Below are 11,421 nucleotides of genomic sequence, written 5' to 3'. Positions count from 1 at the left end.
GTTGAAAGAGTTAAGATGCCTCTTGGCAAATCCTGGCCCTCCCTATCCCTGCATCTGCCCTATGGGTTTAACGAGAAATCCAGGCCTTTGTAAGAGACTGTACAAATAACCTCCAGAGCACCACTAACTCATTCAGCAGAAAGAGACCCCAAGCTGCCAATGCTTCAGGGAAGATAAGTGAGTGGAAAGAAGGTGGTTTTTATAGCAATTTTGAGCGGTTGAGTGTGAGCTCCGCCTCTGCAGCAGCGCTGAGAAAGCCAGGATCTGGGCTCCTCAACCTCTCTCTTCACGACGTCTGATTAGGAATTTGGGGGCGGGCCCTGGCCTGGCACAGGCGCGCACACTCTCAGTAGACACAGTCACTCCTCTCCTGCTCACACGCTCTCCAACCAAGGAGGCCAGACAGAGGGACGTGGTCACTCTCTGAAAGATTCAACTTCAAGGTAAGTCTGTCATTTTTCCTTCAGATTTTGTCCCTGGTAGTTCCATTAAAGGAGCAAAGGAAAGAGGCTGGGGAGAGGGGACAGGGCCCAGGGCAGAAAGAACAATTCTTTCTTCCCCATCTGGACCACGTCCCAGGATGCTAGAGCAGGGAAAGGGAGCTGGAGGAGGGAGTTCCCACATGCCACCTTTGTCCGACAGTTCCTTTCTGACTGCTGGGGAACCTTCAGCTTTCAGGTGTGAAAAAGTGAAGTGCCAGGTATCTGGGGAAGCCAGCTCTGCCCCACTACTACTCAGAAAGTCCACCATCCTAGATTTGTGCCCTGCAGTCTCTTCAGAGGGTCTGAGGCACCTAAACACTCTTATATGAGGGGAGAGGGAATTTTGTGTAGTGTGTGTGTGTGTGTGTGTGTGTGTATGTGTGTGCTTGTATGTTGTTGGGGTGAAAGGGAAAAAACACACAGAAGTGTTGAGAGTTGACCAGGTCCAAGGAACTGTGAAATGGGGACCTAATTCAGGTTACAAAGCAGCTTTTGGTTTGACACCCTGGACTCTGATAGGAAGGAGACATGCTTCTCTAGAATGGAAAATGAAAGAACAGCAGTAACTCCTGAGTAAGCTCCCCCCAACTCAGAAAGTACCAGTCCTAGAAGCTTTCCACCTCACAAAACTTGGAGCACAGGAATGTCTCTAGCATTGGGGGTGAGGTGGAGAGGATTTAAGAATATAAAGCCTGGAGCAACATTGCTAAGAGATAGGGAAGGGGTAAAGAGAGGCACAAGGTCCCCAACAACCCCTTTCAGCAGTCATGACACCGAAAGAGAGTCGAGTGCGCAGGATGCACAGCCCTGGAAGGCTTGAAGAGGAGGGCTGCTCTTGCCTGCCAAGGTGCCTAGTTTGGAAGGAGAAATGGACACAGAGGCTCACTGTGCCAACCTCCAGACAGCCACCCTGGGCCTGCAGCAGCCCAGAGCTGAGCATGGAAAAATGTGCTGCTGGCAGTGGGCCACTCTATCCGTTTTCTCCTGGGCAGTGCCAGGGCCCAGCCAGCGTGCCCAGGCAGTGGGCGGCTGGGGAGGCTCCCCAGGAACACTGTGGGCTCTTTGTCTGAGGCTGCTGAAGATGAGTGAGGCACCTCTTTCCTGGAGCCCGTGGGCTACTGGGATGAAGCAGGCCCGAGGGACTTGCTCGCAGCGGACAGAGAGGTCTGAGGGAGACGGTGGCCAGAAAGGGATCAGACTGACTGTTACCCCCAGGGGCCTTCTCATCAGCTCATGGGCTTCGACGTTGGCTTTTAGAGTCCTTTCTTTCTCTTGTCCCCAGCAAGGGCCAACAGCACCGTGAACAGCATATGTGACTATGCCCAGACCAAGAAAGGTTCTAAAGTTTCTCTACCCAGGGGTGACACTCACCCCTCTGGAAGGTGCTCATTGCTCGTAAGGGCTGTGCGGTGCTCTGGCTGTCGGTATCCAGAGTAAGACATCCAGCCGGACAGGCCACCCTCCTCTTCCATGCCTTCAGCTTCCCCCTCAGGGGACATCAGACTCACACTTCTCTCCAAGCCTCACCTGCTTTGGTCTCACTAGCACACAAGCTCAAAAGCAGTGAGCTGCCAGGCAATGTGGGGCCTGGCTACAGAGACTGGTAACCCAGAGGTCATCACCAAGGGCTTCGGATGGGAGAGCAGGACGCCAGAATCCCATTCTAAAGTCACGTTCCCCTGGGAACACTCACGAGTCTTCAATTCCTGTTCCATTGTTTGATGTTCCTTGTTATCTCTCTTGGCCTCAGCTGGCTCTGGCATAATGTCCATGGCGGAGCGTGAGAAGTACTAACACTTTACTAGATGCCATGGAAGACAGCCCAGGGCACTAAGACTTCATGCTCTCAATACCCCTTCTAGAACACAAGGGCCACACTGGGGGGCCACAGCCCCTCTGAAGAGAATCTGTAACTGCTGTATGATGGCCCTTGCCAGCCAAGTTGCAAGTATAGCCACAAACTGCCAACCAGAGAGTTTCCCCACCAGTAGACTGTTACAGGTTCTGGCACTGTTACACATGCTGGTACCACAAGCCCAAGTCTTGTGATGGCTGCAGGGGACCACACCCTTCCCCAAAGACTCAAAACCAGAACTTCCCAAGTAGTGCAGATCTTCCCCTTTGAGACCTCAAGCCACTCCTGGGCGTTTCCCAGAGATATGGAAAGAGCCAGAGGGTTTTTTCCTTGGACTCTTGGCAAACATTATTCCCTTGGGAGTTCAAACTGGATGTAAATTCAGGCCCAAATAGAACCCACCACCACCCCCACTCCTATGGAAGTTGCTGTGGGCTTTCTCGCTTCCCTAACAGTACCTTCAGGTTGCTAGAGGTGCCTATGGGCCTGCTCTCTGAAGAAAAAAAGAAAAGCAATACCTCCATTCAAGCTCCTTCTGATCTCAAAGGCTCTGTTTCTGTGACTCTTCGAGCAGAGGGAAGTGCACCTAGCTCCCCCAGGGAGCCAAGGCTCATCCGGACCAGCACGTAGAGGCAGTGCTGGGACAGGCCCAGAGGAGGCGGAGCAAGGACTCTGCTCGGAGCTGCTTTCTGCTGAAGGTCAGGTCTGCAGAGCTCAAAGCCCAAGGCTCACCTCTTCTGCCTCTCTGACTCCCTGGAGTCTCCTTCACACCTGATTCCTCTATTTTCTCTCCCTTCTTGCAGAAACACAAAATGCAGTGGGCGTCCATCCTGCTGCTGGCAGGGCTCTGCTCCCTCTCCTGGGCCCAATATGAGGAAGACTCTCACTGGTGGTTTCAGTTCCTCCGCAACCAGCAGTCCACCTACGACGATCCCTATGACCCCTACCCCTATGAGCCTTATGAGCCTTACCCCTACGGGGGAGAAGAAGGTCCAGCTTATGCTTACGGCTCTCCACCCCAACCAGAGCCCCGAGACTGCCCCCAGGAGTGCGACTGTCCCCCCAACTTCCCCACAGCCATGTACTGCGACAATCGCAATCTCAAGTACCTGCCCTTCGTCCCCTCCCGCATGAAATACGTCTACTTCCAGAACAACCAGATCTCTTCCATCCAGGAGGGTGTCTTCGACAATGCCACTGGGCTGCTCTGGATTGCTCTCCATGGCAACCAGATCACCAGTGATAAGGTGGGCAAGAAGGTTTTCTCCAAGCTGAGGCACCTGGAGAGGCTGTATCTGGACCACAACAACCTGACCCGGATACCCAGCCCACTGCCTCGGTCCCTGAGAGAGCTCCATCTTGACCACAACCAGATCTCAAGGGTCCCCAACAATGCGCTGGAGGGGCTGGAGAACCTCACAGCCTTGTACCTTCATCACAACGAGATCCAGGAAGTGGGCAGTTCTATGAAAGGCCTCCGATCATTGATCTTGCTGGACCTGAGCTACAACCACCTTAGGAAGGTACCTGATGGACTGCCCTCAGCCCTTGAGCAGCTGTACCTGGAGCACAACAACGTCTTCTCAGTCCCCGACAGCTACTTCCGGGGGTCACCCAAGCTGCTGTATGTGCGGCTATCCCACAACAGCCTCACCAACAATGGCCTGGCCTCAAATACCTTCAATTCCAGCAGCCTCCTTGAGCTCGACCTCTCCTACAACCAGCTGCAGAAGATCCCCCCAGTCAGCACCAACCTGGAGAACCTCTACCTCCAAGGCAATAGGATCAATGGTGAGACGCTGGCAAAGGGGAGTGGGGAGTGCTGTCTGTTGCATTGGAAAGATCTGATCCTGAGTGCTGGGGGCAACACAGAAGAATTAGAAGTAGGAGAACCAAAGAATATTGATGAAGCAAGTTGAGAACCCTGCCACATCCCCGTACAAAGTGGTACATTGTGGCATACTCTTAGACTGCATGGCAGTGCTAGGAAAAGTCACTGGGGAGTGGGTTGGTATGGAAGAAGAATTCTCAGAAGAGGTAAGTCTAAATTTAGGTCCTGAGAGATAAATGGGTATGGGCTGGAGGAACATAGGACCGAGCCATCCTTAGAGGCGCCATCGCCACAAAGGGACCGGTCATTTACCAAGTCACTTTGAGGGGACGGCTAGGAGATTCCCGTGTCTCACAGGAAGGGGTCATGTGCCAAGCTGTGAGAAATGAGTTTGGAGAGGTTTGGGAGGGGGTGATTCATAGACAGGGGCATTTAAGTTGAGGAGGAAAGTGGGCTGCTAAGAAACCATGGTATCTGTACTTTCTCATTGACTCCAGAGAGGACGAGCTCTCTGTTTCCCCCTGATCAGCCCAGTCTTATGCTTGGGTGCTTGTGTTTTAAACATGCAGCCGGTGGATGGGAATTTGCAGCCTCTCAGAGCTGCGTGCGGCACTTGCTCTGGCTGGCTCTCCGGGAGCACGAGGAGCCCCTGGTGGCAGGGCAGAGGGCTCCCTGGGTGACACGAGCTTGACCCCTGCCAAACCCTGCAGTGGCGAGCAAGCACAAGGCCTCCCCAACACTCCCCACAAGGCCCACGGATGGCCTGTCTGTCCGCAAGAACCAAAGTCTCCATTTCCGACTGGACTGTCCAGGTGCCTTTCGGTCCCTCTCTGGGTCTTGTGTTCAGAATGTGCTTACACTGCACCAGAGCCTCTGACGTCTCAGCCCAGCTGGAAAGTGCTGAGCCAGCATTTACTTCTCCTCCTCTGCAGCAAAGTACCTCTCTCCCTGAGGGAGGAAGGACTCATTAATGGCCATTGGCAGAGGGCTTTGAAGTAAAGCCTGCTGAGAGCAAACAGCACCGTCGCAGCATCAAAGCACAGATAGGACTGAGGCCACAACCTCTCCATGGATCCTTCTCTCTCCCTGTGCTCACAGAACAGATCACTCACTTGGCAAGATGTTAACAAGCCAGACAGCCCCCCGAGTGAGAGAGGTACCGGTCCCAGAGGTGGACCATGGGTGGGCAAGCTGAAAAGGTGTCTGGTTCTCTACTTTGAAGTGCAAGACACCATCATGTACACCGAAAACTGTTCTGTATGTAAAGTCTCTCTTTCTTTGGGGAAGGTCTTCCTATTCCCAAGGCAGCGTTCTCTAATCTCTCATATGTTTCGTGATGTAGAAGCTTTGACATTTACTTGTAGCTGTCTATCAACCCACCCAGAAGTCACCACTACTTACCTGCTACCCACTCTGAATCCAGGCGGAGTGTCATAACAGAAATGTCATATAGTATGCTGTGCTTTACCAGAGTTTGACCTTGAAAATGTGACAGAAATGCAGCTGTCAATGGAGAGAAGCCAATAGTTACTGCCGAACTGTATAACCAGTGAATCTTGGGGTGGAAAAGACTCCATCACAGCATCTTGTCACTCTGCCTTCTTGCAGAACCACATACGTCCTTTAAATATAAGGTGGTTCACTTCTTCCAAAAGCTCTGCCAAAGATAAAATCGCATTAGTTAAGCGTCCTAAGGTCTTGCAAGAAAGTTTTTCCTAAGTCAAACCTAAAAATGTTCAGTGTCTACCCCAAATCCCTTCTTGTGCAGTTTAAGCCAAAGCTCCTGTATCTGGTTGTCTCCCTCTTAGTCCTTTTTTGGGGGGTAAAGAACACCAACACCTTATTTTTCTTAATTAGTGGATTAGTACATTGAAGGCTTTGATTTGGGACCTGGCACATAACTGAAAAAGCACTTGCTTTTCAACACACAGTAATTATATTTATAAACTTTTCCCCTCATTGCCACTTTGACGTTGCCAGATAAAGTTTTATTTTATCTTTTGCATTGCAAAGACGGGGAAACTGAGACAAAGAGAAGAAAAAGCAATCTCTTCAGGTCACCCAGATCATGTAATATAGCCTCTGCCTTTAACATCAGAGGACTGAGAGCCAGGCTTCTCTGTCTGAGAAAGGAAGGAGTACATCTCTGATTCAGACCACCAGCAGGAAAGTGAGTTCCCCAAGCTCAGCCACTCATCTGGGCAAATGTGAAGGAGGTCTCCCTGCAGGGGACCCAGAGCGGGGGTGGGTAATGAAGGTAGGATTGAAGCAACCCTTTGAGAAGAGAGCTAAAAAGACAGGAGCTGCATGCAGGGGAATTAAGCCTGGCTCTCTCCCTCCCTGTTTCTTTCTTCCACTAGTGCCTCCCTCAGTTTTTCCAGCCTGGCAACAGCAAGAAACACAGCTCAGAATGTTATTCAGTAGCTCTGGGATCCAGTGGAACAGGGCCAGTACACCAGGAGGAATTTGGAAAAACTTATGTCAAAATTTAATCTGGGATGGAAAGTGTCCTCCAGCATCTCCAAGCAGAAGCCCCTGTCCTATTTACGAACTTAGAGAGGACTAACACGGGGGCTCACAGTGCTCAACGTGTGGATAGAATCTATATATGCTGAGTGTTGAGCAACTCCTAAATATGCCCCATATTTATACTTGCACAGTTGGGAGCCAGGACTTCAGCAGACAGTCTGAAGGCCCCAGGCTGGTGTAGAGAATCCATTGTGGAACCTCTAAGTGCAGTCGCCCAATATAGCTGGAAGTGATATTCAAGGCAGGCCACTTCGTTTTTCTCTCCAGCCCACCCACTCTGCCCGTTTCATGCAGACACCATAGACCCAGACTTGACTCAGCCTCGACTCTGCCACAACCTGTCCACTAAGACGTCACTTGATCTATTGCCTGGGACCAGAAAGGGAACATCCAAAAGCATTCCGGGTCTCCACCCAACCCTCCCTGAGTGTTCTCTAAAGAAGGATATTTCCCATTATTTTCATTATTCTTTGGTTTTTCTGTCTTACATTTGTAGCACATGTTAATTGGCTGCAGACTTACCCCATCTCCTCTTGGTCAGTTCTTAACAGAGACTGAGAACAATCGCTAGTGCTAATTTCAAAAACAATTGCTTCATCTATCTAAGCTCTCCATAGAGAACTTACTTTCCATACCCATAATCACAATGCCTTTGAGAGTCACCCCAGGAAGAGAATCAGGAAAGCCTTCCTCCCACTCCTCCTGCCCAGCTCCAGGCTGACACACAGCTCCTGACCACTGTGGCAAGCAGAGGAATGCCTCTGGTGGAAGCAAAAGCAAGCCAAGCTCTGAGTCTGCCTAAGTGTTACAGCCCTCCAGATGCAGCCTACCAAGTCCTGACAAATAACCTAACCGAAAGTCCCTTTGGACCCGAGCCATCTTTCTGATGCTCTCACATACCATATTGAAGGCAGCCTCTAGGGTGCCAGAAGCTTTTCGGTGGTAACTTTTGCTGTCCCTGCTGGAGTTTTGGGGCTTCCCTGGTGGTGCTAGTGGTAAAGAATCTGCCTGCTAATACTGGAGACATAAGAGATGTGGGTTCAATCCCTGGGGTGGGAAGATCCCCTGGAGGAGGGTATGGCAACCCACTCCAACATTCTTGCCTGGAGAATCCCACAGACAGAGGAGCCTGGTGGGACCATGGAGTTGCAGAGTCAGACATGACTGAAGCAACTTAGCACGCACACAGGCTGGAGTTCTAGCTGAGCTCTTGTTTTAATCCTCCAAGTTCCTGACCCAGTAGGATAGAGACAGAGGTAGTTGATTTGTCCAAGAGAACAAGCAGAGGGAGAACCGGGTGAGTGGTAGCTGAAGGACTTGTGTTTAAACCAAACAGAACGATTGTATCTATTAGGATTACAGGACTTGGAGGGTTGGGGGAGAATCTTCAAACTTCTTTTGAGATTACAAAAATGGAGAGTAAACTAATCATACTAAATGCAAGAGGCAAGGAAATTATTTGACTTTTGAGCTCCGTGGCAGCTCTGTTCATCTATCTCCTTAAACCTCAGGGCAGAGATCACTCCTTTGTACTCAGAATGTACATGGGACAACCCCCTCAAAGCTCTGCACTCAGAGGCACTTGTTTCTCAGTCCAAGTTTTCTCTCTTTAATTTCTTTCCACTTTCTCTATCTGCAAACTGTTAGGGAATATTCAAGATTTAAGTCCTTCCACCTACCCAGTCTTCCTTCTCAAAGCAATTGGGAAACGCCCTCCTCTTCAAACACAATCAAGGGAGAACTTCAAAGCTGCTAGGGTTCCTCTTTGACTACCTTCTGCTGCCACCTGCTGCCTGCAGAGGGGAAAAGACCAAGGCCTGCCAGGAGGGACCTTCCAGGGTTTTGGGGCATGGGGGGCGTGGGTAAGGAGGTTGAGCTATGCAGGCGGGGACCTCACTCTATCCCTGGCTCTGCTCCCCAACGGGTGCAAGTTTGACTCCGATCCTGGGAAGCTCCTGCCCCACCCAGCCAAGCTCTCCCTTCCTCTTAGAAGCTTCACAGACACCGTGGGGCTTTCCTGTGGTCCCAGGACCCTGATCTGGGCTCTCCCCATCCCCGCCCCTCTTGTCCCCACAGAGTTCTCCATCAGCAGCTTCTGCACCGTGGTGGATGTCATGAACTTCTCCAAGCTGCAGGTGCTGCGCCTGGATGGCAACGAGATCAAGCGCAGCGCCATGCCCGCTGACGCGCCCCTCTGCCTGCGCCTGGCTAGCCTCATCGAGATCTGAGCGCCACTGGGCGCAGGGCCATGCCCCCACGCCTCTTTGCATTTGGCTTGATGGTTTGGTTTGGCTTTTGATGGAAGGTCTGGGACAGACCGTGTGACAGAGGTCCATGGGCTCTCTCTCTAGTCTTCTTCCCTGTAGGCAGTTTTAGGTGGAGTCAGGGGACAGGCAGCTTTCTGCTGAGGGACATGACACGTCCGTTTCCAAGACAGAAAGTGGTTGGCAGAAGGTGTAAACCCTGAAGTCCCAGTCCCCGAAATCTCATTACCCTCAAGGTCTTCACAGTGATCCAGTGTCCTGAACCATTGCCTGAGCAATAGAATAACTGTGCTTTTGAAGTAATGTCTGACTCTGAAGGCAGCACCTGACCGCTCCCCCGCGTGCTGGGCTGGTCGTGCCGATACTCTGGGCTCCCAGTTGCTGCTTCTCAGATATACCTCTTGCCCGACTGCCGCCTCCTCAGTCCACCTCATCCACTCAACCATGCCCCACAGACATCTTAGGTAGAGGCAGGAGAAGCCAAGGCGTATGCACAGCTGCCCAGTGACTGCGCAGAGAACTCACACTGGTGGCTGAGGCTGGAAGGACACCAAGAGTCACCTTTTCACCACAGGTCACCAGTGTGATGACAATATTCCAGGCTTGACGTGGGAGGAGACAGCCAACCTCAGACTTAGCTAAATGCGTGGGGCTGTATTTTAACAACTGGGCAGTTCTCTGAAGGTGGGTCAGACTTCAGAAAAGGAAAGCGACCTGATGTTGCGTATTACCAGCATCCATAGTGGAGGCAAATACACCTTGAATTGGCTGAACTGAGGAGGCAGCCCAGGAGTGTCATTCTTGCCCAGCACTCTCTGCATTCCCAGCAGCTCCCTACTTGAGTTTTTATCTTCAAAGGCAGAGGCCATGTGGCTCTCAAAGTATGAGAGAGGTAATTTGTCCTCTTATGCAAGCAGAAAGGTCAATAACCTGATTGGAGAGACAGACTCCAACCAGCCCTGGAGTTGCCACCCTCGTTACTGAAGCTGGCTGTTGCTTTATAGCTTGGCTGGAGAGCAATTAATCTTTCCCGTTTCTGAAAGTAGTGCTGCCTGGGGACCTAACCCCTGCTTTGTGGGGTACCACTGGGATGGGGCCATCTGGGCAGCCATGGGCAGAGACTGCTTGAGGAGAGCTCCCTGCACAGATGCTGTTGCTTCCCTGATACCGTGTATGCTTTGAAGCAGTTCCCTGAAGAAAGAAGAGGGGATCCTTGAACTATGTTCTTGGCTCCAGAACCTCAAATCCACAAAAGCCAAACCAGCTCATTTCAACAAAGAAGCTCTGATGTGAGGGGCAAGGCTGCCCCTTGCCCCAGGGCTCTTCAGAAAGCATCTGCATGTGGACACCATCATGCCTCTATAAAGGATCCTTATTACAGGAAAAGCATGAGTGGTGGCTAACCCAACCAATAAAGTTATTTTACAATTGCACGTGCAAGAATGGAGTCATTTAAGGCAAACACAGAGAAAGATTACTTTAAGGGGACCTACTGCCATCACATAGGCCTCAAACTGGAGGAGCTCACATTCTCATCTATTCTGCTTGGGCAGATGTAGCTAAGGGTTTTTTGTTTTTGTAAGTCACCTGTATCTCTACAGAAAACTTTGTGCTCTGGAAGTTCTTCTTTAAATCTAACTTCAATTTCACTAGCTTCGCATTTCCTTCCGTTTGGTCCCCAAGAGATAAAGAAAAAAACTCTTTTGCTTTCCAGTCCCCCCGCCCCCTCATCGCCCCCCCACCCCCCACCCCCATCGCACCCCCCCAACCCCACCAAGTCATTCTAACATTTTTCTCCTTCAACCATTCTCCCTTGTCTACCCAGTAATTCTGGCACTGGTGGGTCTAGGGTATTGTCTTAAGTGCCCCTGCCCTCTAGTGGCAACCATGCAGAACTGAGGGCAGTCAAGTACTGCAAAGCGCCTTAAAGAGGAAACTAAGCAGTCAGTAGCGTGGTTCCATTCCTGAATCAGGAAGATCATGGCAACCCCCTCCAGTATGCATACCTGGAGAATCCCATGGACAGAGGAGCTTGGCGGGCTACAGTCCAAAGGGTCACAAAGAATCGGACAGGATTCACAAAGAACTTGGCACAGCACAGCACAACCCATCTGCTCTTTCGTTCAACCTCTCAATGCACATTACTTGAAAGCCTTTAAGAACATGATGCTTAGCAACTGTTATGTAAGTCAGGAGGCTTGGCTAGCCTTGTGCTTTTAGGACAAATCATCATTTTCTAATAGAGAAATAACCACAACTGATATTTATTGAGCTGAATATATTATTTACATATAATAATATGTATATTATTACATATAATAATAATATGTAATAATTATTACACATAATAATGAATTCTGTGAAATTCTGTGCCAAGCGTGTTACAAACGATACAACTTCATCTGAAGCCAGAGTGAGCTAATTTGATTATAATCCTCGGGAGCAAGAGTTAAGCAGGGA

General features: G+C 50.6%; 1 protein-coding gene across 1 annotated transcript; it reads left to right on the top strand.

Moving 5' to 3' along the window:
• The first annotated feature begins 296 nt into the window (after positions 1–296).
• Positions 297–10,394, top strand: FMOD (fibromodulin). Its single transcript, XM_019976646.2, has 3 exons — positions 297–443; positions 3,141–4,128; positions 8,774–10,394. Exons 2-3 carry the CDS (start codon positions 3,150–3,152, stop codon positions 8,923–8,925), a joined length of 1,131 nt encoding a protein of 376 aa, XP_019832205.1. The 5' UTR covers positions 297–443; positions 3,141–3,149; the 3' UTR covers positions 8,926–10,394.
• The last annotated feature ends 1,027 nt before the right edge of the window (positions 10,395–11,421 follow it).

Source organism: Bos indicus, chromosome 16 (genome assembly GCF_029378745.1).
Source record: "Bos indicus isolate NIAB-ARS_2022 breed Sahiwal x Tharparkar chromosome 16, NIAB-ARS_B.indTharparkar_mat_pri_1.0, whole genome shotgun sequence".
NCBI lineage: Eukaryota > Metazoa > Chordata > Mammalia > Artiodactyla > Bovidae > Bos > Bos indicus.
This window is presented reverse-complemented; position numbering and strand designations above follow the sequence as displayed.